The sequence below is a fragment of the Nannospalax galili genome, unplaced genomic scaffold, assembly GCF_000622305.1.
Source record: "Nannospalax galili isolate Female #2095 unplaced genomic scaffold, S.galili_v1.0 scaffold939, whole genome shotgun sequence".
NCBI lineage: Eukaryota > Metazoa > Chordata > Mammalia > Rodentia > Spalacidae > Nannospalax > Nannospalax galili.
In genome coordinates, this window is record NW_008341923.1 from 95,196 (window position 1) to 108,468 (window position 13,273).

Consider the following 13,273-nt stretch of genomic DNA (forward strand, 5'->3'; position numbering starts at 1 on the left):
ACTGGATTTTTTTTTAAAAGCACTTTATTTCTCTAATAGCATTATTTCCGCCGTTCTTTTTCCCTATAGTTTTTTTTTTTTTTTTTAAAAAACGTATTTTCTAGTGATGGACTGTATCCTTTTGACGCCATTTCTAAAGGTCTGTGTTCCCTTTTTTTCCTCCAGCGATATTTCAAAAACAACCGTGCAGAAGAATCTCTCACTTGAAAAGAAGGACTTGAAGAGTGTCCGTAGGAGCCTGGAAAACTAGGAAGAGGAGAGCTGTCAGGTTTTCCTCATGTTTCGAGGTACATTCACCACCTCTGAAACGTAAGAAGCAAGGGCTGAAGCCCTCCTGAGGCAGGACCAAAATGAGAAGTCTATTAAAAGAATGATCTGGAGGAGTGTGAGCCCAAGGAAGGGAGGTACAGCCAGCCTGCCAGGTCAGTGGCTAATAGCCCATGAGTTTGCTACTGAGGAAATTAAAACTCTCGCTAATGAGAATGGCGGCCACCTCCCGAGAATGAGCTGAAAGCGTCCTATTAACATCTCTTTGCTGGGTCCGTTTGCCAGAGCAGTAGAAAGTTCTTTCCTATTTTAGTAGCACTAGACTTGAAAGAGAGGCAAAAACATTGGTGGAAGAGAAGTTGGAGGCAAACTCTTATTGATCTCTCCCAGGAGATTCTGCTCACCAAAAACATACACTAGCATGGGTCACGAAAAGAGGAAGGAAAAAATAAAGGAGGAATTGGCGCAGACAAGAAATACAACCAAGATGACTCAGTCTCCGGGGGAATTTTTGGTGTGACGACTTTAATCTGCTATTAGCTTTGTTGAATCAGCAACGTTAGCCTACCTCTTTCAAGAACCTAGTCAATTTTCAGGATTCCAGGGGCTGAGCTTGGTTCTTATGGCCCCTACCCCAACCCCTGCAAAAGTCTGCTTAACTCGCCACAGGCAGCTGGGAAAATGATTGGCGGTCCCTGGACATTAGCTGGTCCTAGATAATTGCTTAAGAGTCACTGTACAGATCCCGACTCCAACTCCTGATCCTACTGTGGTTCTAAATGGACCCGGGTCTCTGGGGGCGGGCGAAGCTGGCTGGGAGAGGACACGGTGCAGGCTGCAGGGGTGAGGGTGGGGGTGGGGGGGTGTCAGGCATGTCAAGATCAGTATGTGAGGACAGGCAGCAAGCGAACCACGACGTCAAGGTGGTCTGCGCGAGACCCCAGCGGGATGTGCCGGTGGCCCTGCAGCTGACATTCCCCACCCGCGAGTGTGCGCGCGAGCGGCGGGCGGCGGCGGGAGGAGGCGCAGGCGCGCTGCTCACCCGTCTGCAGCCCCGCGCCGAGCGCCGCGTCTCGGGGAGTTGATGGCAGCACCACAGTGCAGCCGCCCGGCCGAGCGCATCTCGCGGCCACTCGCCGCTGCCTGGGGAGCAGCTAAGATGTCGGGGGACCGGGGTGGGAGCTGCCGGAGGAGCGCCAGGGACCGGGGCGCGCAGCAAGCTTCGCTCGCCCGCCTGTCCTGACCTGCCTCGCTCGCCCCCAAAGAATGTCAGCCAAGTCCAAGGGGAACCTTCCCTCCTCGTCCTCTCCAGCCGAGGGACCCCCGGCAGCCTCCAAAACCAAGGTGAAGGAACAGATCAAAATCATCGTGGAGGATCTGGAATTAGTACTGGGGGACTTGAAGGACGTGGCCAAAGAACTTAAGGAGGTGAGAGTCGCGGGGATAGGGGGCAGTGGGGTGCCCGGCACCCCCGGTTGTGACCAGGGTCCTCGTTTCGCTTGGGACCCGCCGCATTCCCTAACTCCAGGGAAACTACAGAGGGAGGCATGCAGAGTGACTTTCTCTGCTCTGGCTACTCATGAGAGTTGTAGCGCTTTCTTTTTCTAATCAGGCAGAGATCAACTAGTGTTTTAATAGATGGACTTGGTAGGATGGTGAGAGGCAGCTTGTGCCTCTCGGTGACTGTGAGCCCTGTCAGAGAAAGGGGTTAACTGGGGGTGTGTCGACACAGGAAGACACGAGCCGCGCGGCGGGCCAGAGAGTGCAAGATGCTCTTGCCTGCCTGCCCTGCAGCTCCAGCAGAGTCCTTTGGCAAGTGGGCTCCTGGCTTGGAAGCCCCTGGGAACCCGGCTGAAGGGGGCTGGCTTCTGGGCTCTGGGCCAGACCAGGGAGGGCACGGTGGGAGTAGCGAGACTCAGGTTCCCCTTCCAAGCCGGGATGAAAGGAAGGCGACCCCAGGTGCTAGCCGGAAAATCCAGCTTTGGGGTTGGAGAGACGTCTGGGACTTTCTCACTTTCAGGATCCCTGAAACATACCCTGCCCCTTTCCGAGTGTTCTCAGGAACTCTGGGCTGTCGCGCCACCCAGTATGGTCTTCATTGCCTTCCTTTAATCCTGTCGCCTCTTGGCATTGAACCTGAGGAGTAGGGAGCCCAGAGGACTGTGTGTATGTGTATGTGAGCATGAGTGTAGCACCGGGTCCTGCCACTCTGCATCCAGGCTCTTTGGAACAGGGTTGGTTTTTCCCCTCCCCCCTCAGTTCCCCGCCCCCATCCCTACTCCGCCCCTTCCCCGCCTGGGTGAACTGGATTGGAAGAGGTGAGATGTCGGGTTGAGACTGCGTAACTCAGGCCTTGGCTCCCCGCCGCAAAGGAGCCAATCTGCCAGGGGTGGGGTCTCTTGTCAGTCCCACTGCCACTGGTGACGTGGGGGAGCTGGTGGCAATGTCCAGCACGCTGTTCCACTACAGAGTGGCCTCCTGGTGCGGTTCTTGGAGAAAGAGTCCGCAGTTCCAGCTGCTCGAAGGCTAACTTCTTAAATGGTGGTGGCTATGGGGTAGCAGAGACTAAATCAGAAATTGTAATCCTGTTTCCGAGGGCTGTTAGGATGTTTGGCCTCTAAAGAATATCCTCCAACCATTTCTAGCCCCAACGTGAGGAGTCTCCCAGGCATTACCTTTTTGAACTAAACTCCCTGTTTGTTACCAAATTCAAAGCCTTTAAAAACGATGGATTCCTCGGGGGTTCGTTTTGCCACTGGTGAATCCATTCCTGTAGGCTGCTCCACAAACAACGTGATTACTGCTAAGATCTTAAGAGCGGTGGTTGGCATAGATGGGGGCAGCAAACTTGGTCCCGTTTGCAGGGCTTCTCAGGAGTGTTTCACCACAGGTTGACAAATGGAGGTGTGATGCACTGAAATTCAAGCCTAAAGATGTTCATTTCTTTGTTATCGTTTCTTTGACATATTTGGCAGGACGTGTTTTCATTTGCGACTGTATGGTGGTTTTAACAAAGAACATTATAGACAAGTTCCTTTTGGCACATTTGTGCTTTGTATTGATTGGGTTCTTTAAGGTGATGGGTGTAGGAAACATGCAGCAGTACAAAAAGCTATCGTTTCTCCAATAGGCTGAGATTAAGAGAAAGGTAGTCAAAATGTTACTTAGGACCCACACTTGTTATGTCAGTCCACTCACCGTGTCCTGTGTAATAAACCAAACTGCTACTGGTTGATATAATTCTGTGTATCATTAATATGTGGACATGTAAAGGCCAAGAAGACCTACAGGGAAACATTTAACACCCCTCCGGTTCTTGGATAGAATTAAGACTGTAAATCAGGGAGTCTGTTGCCTTTATGTATTTGATTGTCTTTAAGGGAAGAATACAAGTAGTTCATAAAGGAATAAACAATCAACAGAACAGAGAAGACACCTGACAGAGACAGCAATAAAGTGTTTGATGCTTTGCAAGTTTTGATTCACTAGCAATGCCTATAAAATAAAAATCTCTGCACAAACCTGAAAATTATGAGTGATAAATGATGTGATATAATTGCCAACCACCTTTCCTGTGGATATTATCATCCATGCCTCGAACATGGGAGTGTGTATGCTATAGCTAAATCTCAAAACATGGCTATTTATACAAGAAGAATGGGAGTTATTTCCAGAACAAATTATTTATAGAGCATGTTTAACCTGTGACATCTTGCAGTTGTCCAGCCTTGATCTGTTTTGTATAACACTACATTTGTGGCTGAGCATGTGTTTCATGTCGTTTTAAATGGATAACTGAAAACTTTGCAAACATTTATAGTTTGCTCATTACTGAATGTGACACACATATAAATGTTGCAATTAATATAACAATTTTCTTATTTAATATTCTGGAAGTTTGCAATGTCATATGTAGTATAAACTATTATATGCAGAAATCAAATTCATTATTCGTAATGATATGTTTTTAGACCATAATCTATTTTGATATAAATTAACAGTGAACGTTTATTAACTGGGATTGGAAATTGAAGTAAAAACATGATTATGACTGGGTAACTGTCAATCATCACATGGTATTTGTTTTCCTTTTATGTTGTCATTCAAATTAAAATGTAAGTTTAGACATTTGGCCCTTTATCTTTGCGTAAACCACATCAATAATACTGAATGCTTGCTCGATTATTTTGTTAGTTTTCTGAATTCAGACAACAAAGTTAGATTTGATCATTGTAGAAGCTGTTTGAACATTTAATAATTAGTGACACAGCTCCAGTCTGTTCTGTAAGAATAGTTGTTGTGTCTTTTTTTGTTTCTTTGTTTTGAGACAGGGTCTCCCTGTAGCCCCAGTTGGCCAGGAACTCATTGTGTAGACCAAGCTGGCCTCCATCTCAGAGAGATCTGCCTGTCTCTGCCTCTGCCTCCCAAGTGCTGGGATTAAAGGCTTAAAAGCATTTACCACCATGCCTGGCTTTGTTGTGTCTTTTTATATTTACTTATTTAATTATAATTAATCAGTGATAATTGGGTTAGATATTATTAGAAGAGAGATAGAATTTCACAAAAAATATGAAGGCAGTTTGATTCTGCCCTCAAAATTGAACAAAGCCTCAAAATAACTCGAGGTTTCAGAAATATTACAAATAATTTGGTTTATTTGATAATGAAAAAAATTGAGATATAACTCTATGTGTTTATTCAGCAATACTATATCCCAGGTGCTATGGCATCCTTTTATTGTTACTAAGATAAAAATAACTTATTCTTTATGGCTCAAAAGTTTACTTGGAGATATATTTATTCTGTCTGTAAATGTCAGTAATGTAAGAAGTCTTTCTTGCCTTTTGGGGCACTCTTACAATTGGTGTAAAGAGAGAAATCAACGCTAAGAATACTAGTTAGCATATGTTTATTTATATGCCTGTACTGGTTGTATAACTTAGTAATGTGGTACTCTATGAGTAAAGAAAGCAGGAATTTAAGAGGGTAGTAAGATAATAACTCTACGAAGCTTAAATTTATTTAGTTTTTCATGGTGGGCATAAATAGATTGATGCCACATGCAGGAGGTCACATGTTCCAGTGTTCTAAGTAAATATTTGAGAACTCCTCCATGATGAGTAAGCCCTTTGTAATATAGATTTAAAGAAAGAAAAATATGAATCTCTCTGCAATACAGATAACATTTGAAGAGTTAAACAAGATAAGACATTAACAAAAAGCCTCATTGGAATGCAAGGGAATCCATGTTGTGTTTCTACAAATTGAAAAATATATGTTGGCAAATCTAGAGTTTAAGGAATAAAATTAACCATACCTTGAACAGTCAGTGTTAGTGACTGTCTTTACTAAGAAACGTAGGAAGAAATCTATTGCTTTTTTAAAAACTGGTTCTCACATAATCATACATGTGTGGTAGCCATCTATGGGCTCCTTTTTGAAACACTTGTAAACTGTTTTGCATAGACTGTTTGTTGATTGGAATCTCTAATAAACGTTCCTAGCTGCTTTATTTAGACTGTTTATAACGTTGAACTTTTCTTGTAACATTTCATTGCTTCAAATTTTGTCATAATGCGTTTTTACAAATTGAAAAAAAACTTGAAATACAGTATGTAAACTGCTGCTTATATTAAATGATGGGCCCCTTTGGCAGTATACATGGCTCACGGAACATCAGCTAGAATAGGATTTGTTCTGTTAGTGAGCTGCATTTAGACCCTTCACCATCAGACTCCACAGGTAGGCAGGTGTTTCTGTGAATTGGAAAACACCCATTCTTTTTCCTGTAATTTATAAAGCAAAATAAGTGAAACAAGTTTAATTTAAAAACTTTGAAAATCTATCTGAAATTGTTGAAAACAAAATTAATTATTTGCCATATATTTTCACTTTTAAATATTTTTTGTTAATGGCCTATGTTGAAGGTCTGTAGATTATTGCTCTGGGAAATCTTACAGAGTGTTTTTGTTAATGAGTCCATGTATATAAAACTCATTACCGGAACAAATTATAGAGAATAATCCCTGGGGTATTTTCTAAGTTCTAAAATTATGAATGAATGGAATTTATTAGTGTATTTAATAGTAGGAATACCTTACCAAAACTGAGACATATGTACAAAATGTTAAAATGAATTGATTTAAAATTTTTTTTAAACACGATGACAGTATGCTACAAAAAGAAAAGAATGATTTCAAGAACAGTGATAGCTAATAGCCACCCCTCACCATTTCTCTCTTTTCAGTGAATTAAACCACTCAACACATAGAGAATTATCTAGTAAGAAAGTCAAGCAGCCTTAAAGTAATAGTGTGCTTCAGGCAGTAGTGAAGTGATAGATACCAAAGCCAATGTAATAAGATACATTGTTACCTGGATTATGTTTTCCACCGCTGCTGCTCTAAAGAGCTCACATATTTAAATCTGAGAATTAGGAAAACAGAAAGGAATACAAATCTGAGCTAAACATATGTGTCAGGGAAAGTAAACTACAGACTCTTCTGTGGAGCTCATTCATAAATTTTTCACGGACATTTTTGGAAAATTAAGTGATAAAATTCCAATAGATTGCCAAATCAGCTCTGATTAAAATGAGCACAAATGACATCAAGCTGCCTTGATTAATATACAGCAAAGGATTCTACTTTTGGGGGTATAATTTCACTAAATTTTTGTGTATTTCATGGCAAACATCTTAACCATCTTCATACCCCGCCCTCATCCTCAGCTTCCTATAGCCCTCCACCAGATTTCACGCATTCTGTCATTTATGTTAAGGCTTAGTGGGTCAGGTTAGTGTACCCAGATGTCCCTCAGGGCAATTTTATCCACTGGGGTCTAGTCAGCCTATCAAGAGTCATTCCCATAAAGAAGAGTTTTTTAAAGAACATTTTTTTTCAGAATTACATAATTCATGAAACTTATAAAAAGTTTGGAAATATTTCTAAAGTTAAGAAAATAAACTTTGGGGGTGGGGCTGGAGAGATGGCTCAGTGTTTAAGAACACTGGCTATTCTTGCAGAAGACTCGGATCAAATCCCAGCACCCATATGGCAACTAACAACTGTCTGTAAAGTCCCAGGGGATCTGATAGCTTCTTTTGTCCTCTGCAGGCATTGAACATGGGCACATTTACATACATGCAGGCAATACACTCATCCACATAAAATAGAAATAACATAAAAAATTTAAAAAAAGAAAATAAACATTTTTAATACTACACAGGCATAAATATGTTAAACATTTTGCTACATTTCTCTTTAGTCTTCTGGGATTGATATTTTATCATAGATGAAGTCATATACATATGAAATGTATGCAATGGTATTTTCTGTTTTCTTGAGTATTGTTAGAAAATATCACATACTAATAGTCAGATAGCCCATGGTTTTATTAATTTTACCTCTTCAGTCATTTCTAAATTTTGTGGCTTTTAAATATCCATAGGAAGAAGAGATTTGGCAACAAGCTAAAGGAAAGTGTTCTATTCCATCCTGCACTCTTCCAAGTACACTTTCAAATATCAAATCACCAATCCTCATAACTGTATTGCCCCAATTTACAGACAAGAAGGCTGAGGTGAGAATTGTTCAAGGGCACTTGGCTTATAAGTGAAGCTTAAACACCACATAACGTTTACTGAAGTGCAGATATTTCACTGCGAAGATCCACGATTTTTTCCTAATGCTTTGATCTTGTGTTTTCTTAATCAAGAACATGAAAGTTTTAAAGTCTTTAATTTGTAGTGTCAAGCGATCTTCCAGAGAGTTTTTACAACTTATTTTTATTACCAGCAGCTATAATATATATATTACTTCTCAGACTCTGGGTGAAGCTAATAAACTAATTTAAGGTTTGCTGTGTTGATTATTATCCTCCCTGTAACGATCTTTTTCCCCCCTCTAGGAAGTGCACTTACATTTAAGTATCAAACAAAATTATTAGTGAATAAATTGGACTCTACTGCTTACATTTTACAAATAAATTGCAGCTTCAGTAAATTGTGACTACTATACAATTCTCTAATATTATGACTTAGAAAATAAAAGGAATAAATACTGTGGGCAATTCTGATGCCTTGTGTTGTGTACAGGTTTTTTTGTTTTTTTTTTTTCATTGCGGGAGATTGCACCGGGGTCTTCTCTATGTTGGTCAGCACCCTACCACTGAGCTACAACCCCAGTCCTGCACAGGTCTTTTCAATCAAGAAAAAATAATTTGGAATGTTGTCCTCTTATGTTACCATATTGCATTCTAACAAAGGGTCTCTGGTGCTGGTTTGGGTTTTTACAGTTGTTTTGCTTTCTGCTGTGATTGATTAGTTAGACTCTTGTTCAGTTGTTTTCCAGGCACAAAATTATTAAATTAATTCATCACATCATGTGTGTTTTGTAATTATATTTCTTCCATTGACTTCTGCTATTTATTTTAAGCCCTTCCCTCTCACCACATACAAACCATATGAAAACAGGCTCATTTTAAAATACTGTTAGTTTCTTTTCTGGTGTGATATGAATGAAAATTTTTCCTTGTATCAACAGCTCATTAGGAAGTTGCCTCTAAATTAAATTTCATGTAGGATCTAGAAACTCAATGTCAGCAGTACTCATGTCTAAACAAGACAGAAAGTTACAGTAACTGAAGAAAAATATTAAAGCCATGTCTAATGTCCAAATCAAAGTGTAACCACAAAATGGCATGTCAACCTGTGACAAATGTTGACTAGTAGCACATCAATTAACTTATTTATTTATTTCATAAGATGGAAGGCTATGAGGACACTAAATAAAAGAAACTTGCAAATCACACTTTCCAGCAAGAAAAATTAATATTGTGGTACAGATATTTTATTTATGGTCCTTGCTGTTCTTCTTTTCCGGCACAAGCTACTGTGGGAAGGGTTTGAGAAAAATTTTGACATGGAGAATAATTGAAGTGACTCAAATTGCATGCTTACGTTCAATTCCTCTGTTATTATGGTATTTTCCAGAGTATAAATAGACCCTTCACTACAGATAATATGCTATATTTAACTGGAAAGTGCAAATTTAATAATTCCTAGTGGGTTCTTTATCTAGCACCATCACAGATGTTTACCAGATATACTGGTGTGCAGCTTTTCCCTTTTGTAATATTCTATCTTATAACAAGATTTCAAATTACTTTGGATGTAACAGAAAAAAACTTAAATAATATTGGCCAAATCAATTATCTTTCAATGTCAGTGGCTCTTAATCCTTTGCTACACATCATACCCTTTGTGCAAATTTTAAAAGTAGAGAATATTTTTCCTACAAAACTCATGGAGTTGTAAGTTTTCACACGTAGTCCAAAAACTTTGGGTGGGTGAGAACTAAAATAAAGTGAAAAATCACCTACCTGATTGTGTTTGAAATTAGTAAACAGTAGTTTGATGTTTTGTTCTTAAAATGTCAAGACTTGAAATCTGGATCAACGAAAATTGAAAAAGTAGACTAGTATATGCAAATGGCTGAAATAGGATGGTTTTCCCCATTGAACACATGGGCAGTGTGTTAACAATTCCTTTATCTTAGAACGTCCCCTAAATAGGTGTGTGTGTGTGTGTGTGTGTGTGTGTGTGTAGTCACTTCTCTCCAAAACCATAAAAAAGCACACATGACTGATGGCTATCTCATTTTGTTGTTTCCTACCATGTGTATCAGATTATAATATATCACTACATGATTGGACAAAGTATTTCAGAGCTCATTGTTAAGCATATCATCTTCTTAAACCTTGCCTCAGAACAACATCTTTCATTGCTGTTCTTATTTGTCTCTGACATTAATTCATGGGTTATTAAACATATGTTGAATCTATGATATATATAAATTATTGTGCTGAAGACCATAAAAATGCATGCATGAATAAGCTTAAGAAGCTTCTCTTAAGGGCATGAGCTGTAGAATGGAGAACGTGGACACTGGGAGGATTCTTTAAAATTAAAAACAATATAGAAAGTGTAAAGTGCATGTTAAGTTAAACCGTGAATAGAGAGGCACAAGACAAATTCATCTTACTAGTCATTTTAATTGATTTTGTTAATGAATTCAAAACTTCTCCTAATAAGCTATGTACTAACTCTTTTACTATATCACAGTTTCAGATGCACGAGTAAGTCTTTAAAACTCACATATGTGTTCTTTGTTATTCTATGGTAAGGAATTGTATTAATATGTTATAAAATTCCTACCAAGTTACTAATACCAGAACTTTTATGAAATAACTCTTCCAACACGATTTTTTTGTAGCCAAAGAATATGTTTGCACTAAAAAGAGTCATCAGCTGTTACTGTTCTCAACATTGTTAAATTACAAATATTTACATTAGAATAAGCTTTTGTAGGTGTATTGTTTATACATGTTAAGTTTATTTATGTAAGACATATGAACAGTTATGACAGAATTGATGAAAAAGTAATAGGTAACTATTTCCTTTTTTATTTTAAGATTATGATAATTCTCCAAGATATTCAGAAACCATATGGTGATGATTGAAAGGGAGGGCAGTTTGTAATGAGTGTTTGTTACATATAGAAAGAAGTTTGAACCAGTCACTAGTGGAACTATACACTTTGTCCAGAGACAAAAACAACCTCCATGGTTACCTGAATGAGCAGATGAAATCCACCAAAGGACTGAGCAGTCACATAGCCACCTAACTGAAGGTGGGAGTCCCTGGTTCTGCAGTGAAAGAAAACATCTTTGACAAGTGCACTCTGGGAAGAAGCAGTGCACAGTGAGAGCCAAGCCTCGGGCTAACTTGTCATAACCATGGAGGAACTTTCTGGTCACTAAGGCTCTGTATTCATGTTGCGGTTATCTTTACTTTTCCTATGAGCTATAGCAAAAGACTCACTTGTTATTTAATCTGTATTATTCCTTCAAACATAAGGGATGTATAGGCTTCCTGCCTTTCAATATCAAATATCAATGTCAAATACAGACTTTTGACCTGATTATCTGGGGGTCAGATCTTTCCTATTTGGTCTTATCTATGCTTTCCCTTCAGTGACCAACAAAGACTCTCCTAGATGATCCTTATGTCATATGTTTTTTTTTAACTCACCTTGATATCTTTACCCTCACCCTTATCATCATTACAAATCTATCTCACATTTGCATATATTATGTCACAAAAGCTGTAGTAAACCAACTTTTTCTGTTGGTTATAGCATATAATTTTCCATACAACTTTTTGTTTTGAGACATAATCTTACTAAGCAGCTCAGATTTCTTCTTGACCTCAATTCTCTTGTCTGTGCTTTCTGAAGGCTTGGAGTCACCACACGTAATTTTAACACATATATATGTCACTTATTTGATGAAGAACTTGAAAAACCAATTCCAAGTCATACTTAGTGTGCTGGATACCTTTGGTGTCAACTTGACACACCTGGGTCGAGGGAACCTCAATTAGGGAACTGCCTTTCTTGGACTGGCCCGTGGCCATGTCTGAGGGGCATCTTCTTGATGAGTGATATGGGAGGGCCCAGCCCACTGTGGGTGATGCCACCCGTGGGCAGGTGGGCCTGTGTTGCTTAAGAAAGCAGGCTGAGCAGGGGCCAGAGGAACAAGCTAGTAAACAGCATTCCTCCATGACCTGTGCTCCAGTTCCTGCTTCCAGGTTCCTGCCCTGAGTGTATTTTGTCACAGCAATGAAGAACAAACTAAGCCACTTAGTAACAGTATTAAGTGATAAAAGCCAGTCATTCCACTTGGGTGTTAGAATGTTCTTTTTAATATACTGTCTTTTTAATATACTAAAGGAAATCACTAATCTTTTCTTTTTCCCTTACACTGTCCATATTTTTACTGTTCTATAGATGATTCTTATCAAAATATATATGAAGTAAAAGATAATAAAGACTGTCTTTTTTTTACATACTTCCCTAAAAAGTACCATACCATTTCTTAGCCCCTCTTTATAATAAACTTGAACCAGTTGACTAACACGTTCTTTTGCTTACTTTTCCTAATGCCATTCTTGCCACCTCTCTGTTCTCACTGCTATAGCAAAGCTGTTTCTGCCCAGGTTGTCAGTGAGTCTGTTATTTAATCCAACAGTCAATTCTCAGCATGCTGTAATGGGTTAAGTCCTAGCATTATATAACGTTATTAGTAACACTTGACAGTCTCTAGTAATCTTTCTTCCATTAACTTAAGGAAGGCTGTCCTTTCTCACTTTACTGATTTATTTTTCCTCTGGCACCTTCATTTACTCATCCTTAGAGGTGTCATTACTCATATTTTTATCTTTTTAAAATTCATATTCATTTTCTAGATGTTTGTATTCAGTGTGTGAATAAATGTCATTCATAGGTTCACAATTCTTAATTGGATTATTTAACCCATATCTTTCATCTAACCTTATACTGGCCTAGCTTCCTGATCTCTTTCCCCCCTCTTAAACATTATTCTTTGTAGCCTTTTCCATGTTAGCTGGTGGTGCCCCTCAGCTAGGTTTCAGGGCCATTATCCATTATCTCCAAATCTTTGAAAAGCCTGACTGAATCAATGTTCAAAATCTGACCAGTTCTCAACTAGCCCACTGCCAGCACCCTGCTCTGAGTCAATGCCCTGTCCACTTGGATTGCTGCAGTACTGACTCTTTTCTCCTTTTCTAATCTCCTTCTCCTTTGCCGTTATTCTCTGCAACCTCTCCTCTTTTCTTACTGATTTCTCTCTGCTTCTCCTTGCTTCAGCAACAGCAATTTTGCTGTTTCATGAGCAAATGTGCTTGACACATTTTTGTTCTAACTCATGTACTAACTCATGTTCTTCAAATTTTGCTCAGCTGTTATCTCTTTGTGGCCCTTTCTGGTAACTCCATATGAGGATATGTACTTTGTTCTACTGGTTAGTGTGTGTGTGTGTGTGTGTGTGTGTGTGTGTGTGTTCTCAATTTCTCTCTCTATCCTTTTTTTGAGACAAGTTTTGTCACTGCACCTAGCTCTCTCTGCTAACAATATATTGTCTCTCT

At 39.4% G+C, this 13,273-nt stretch overlaps 1 protein-coding gene across 2 annotated transcripts in view; it reads left to right on the top strand.

Annotated features, from left to right (window-relative positions):
• Positions 1–1,140: 1,140 nt before the first annotated feature.
• Positions 1,141–13,273, top strand: part of Prr16 (proline rich 16) — a 216,810-nt gene continuing 204,677 nt past the window's right edge. The window contains exon 1 of one of the 2 annotated variants that reach the window (XM_008837717.2): positions 1,141–1,695. In XM_008837717.2, coding sequence (XP_008835939.1) covers positions 1,534–1,695 — 162 coding nt within the window. In that variant the 5' untranslated portion in view covers positions 1,141–1,533. The remainder of the gene's footprint in view (positions 1,696–13,273) is intronic. The other variant, XM_029565717.1, reaches the window with a different exon arrangement.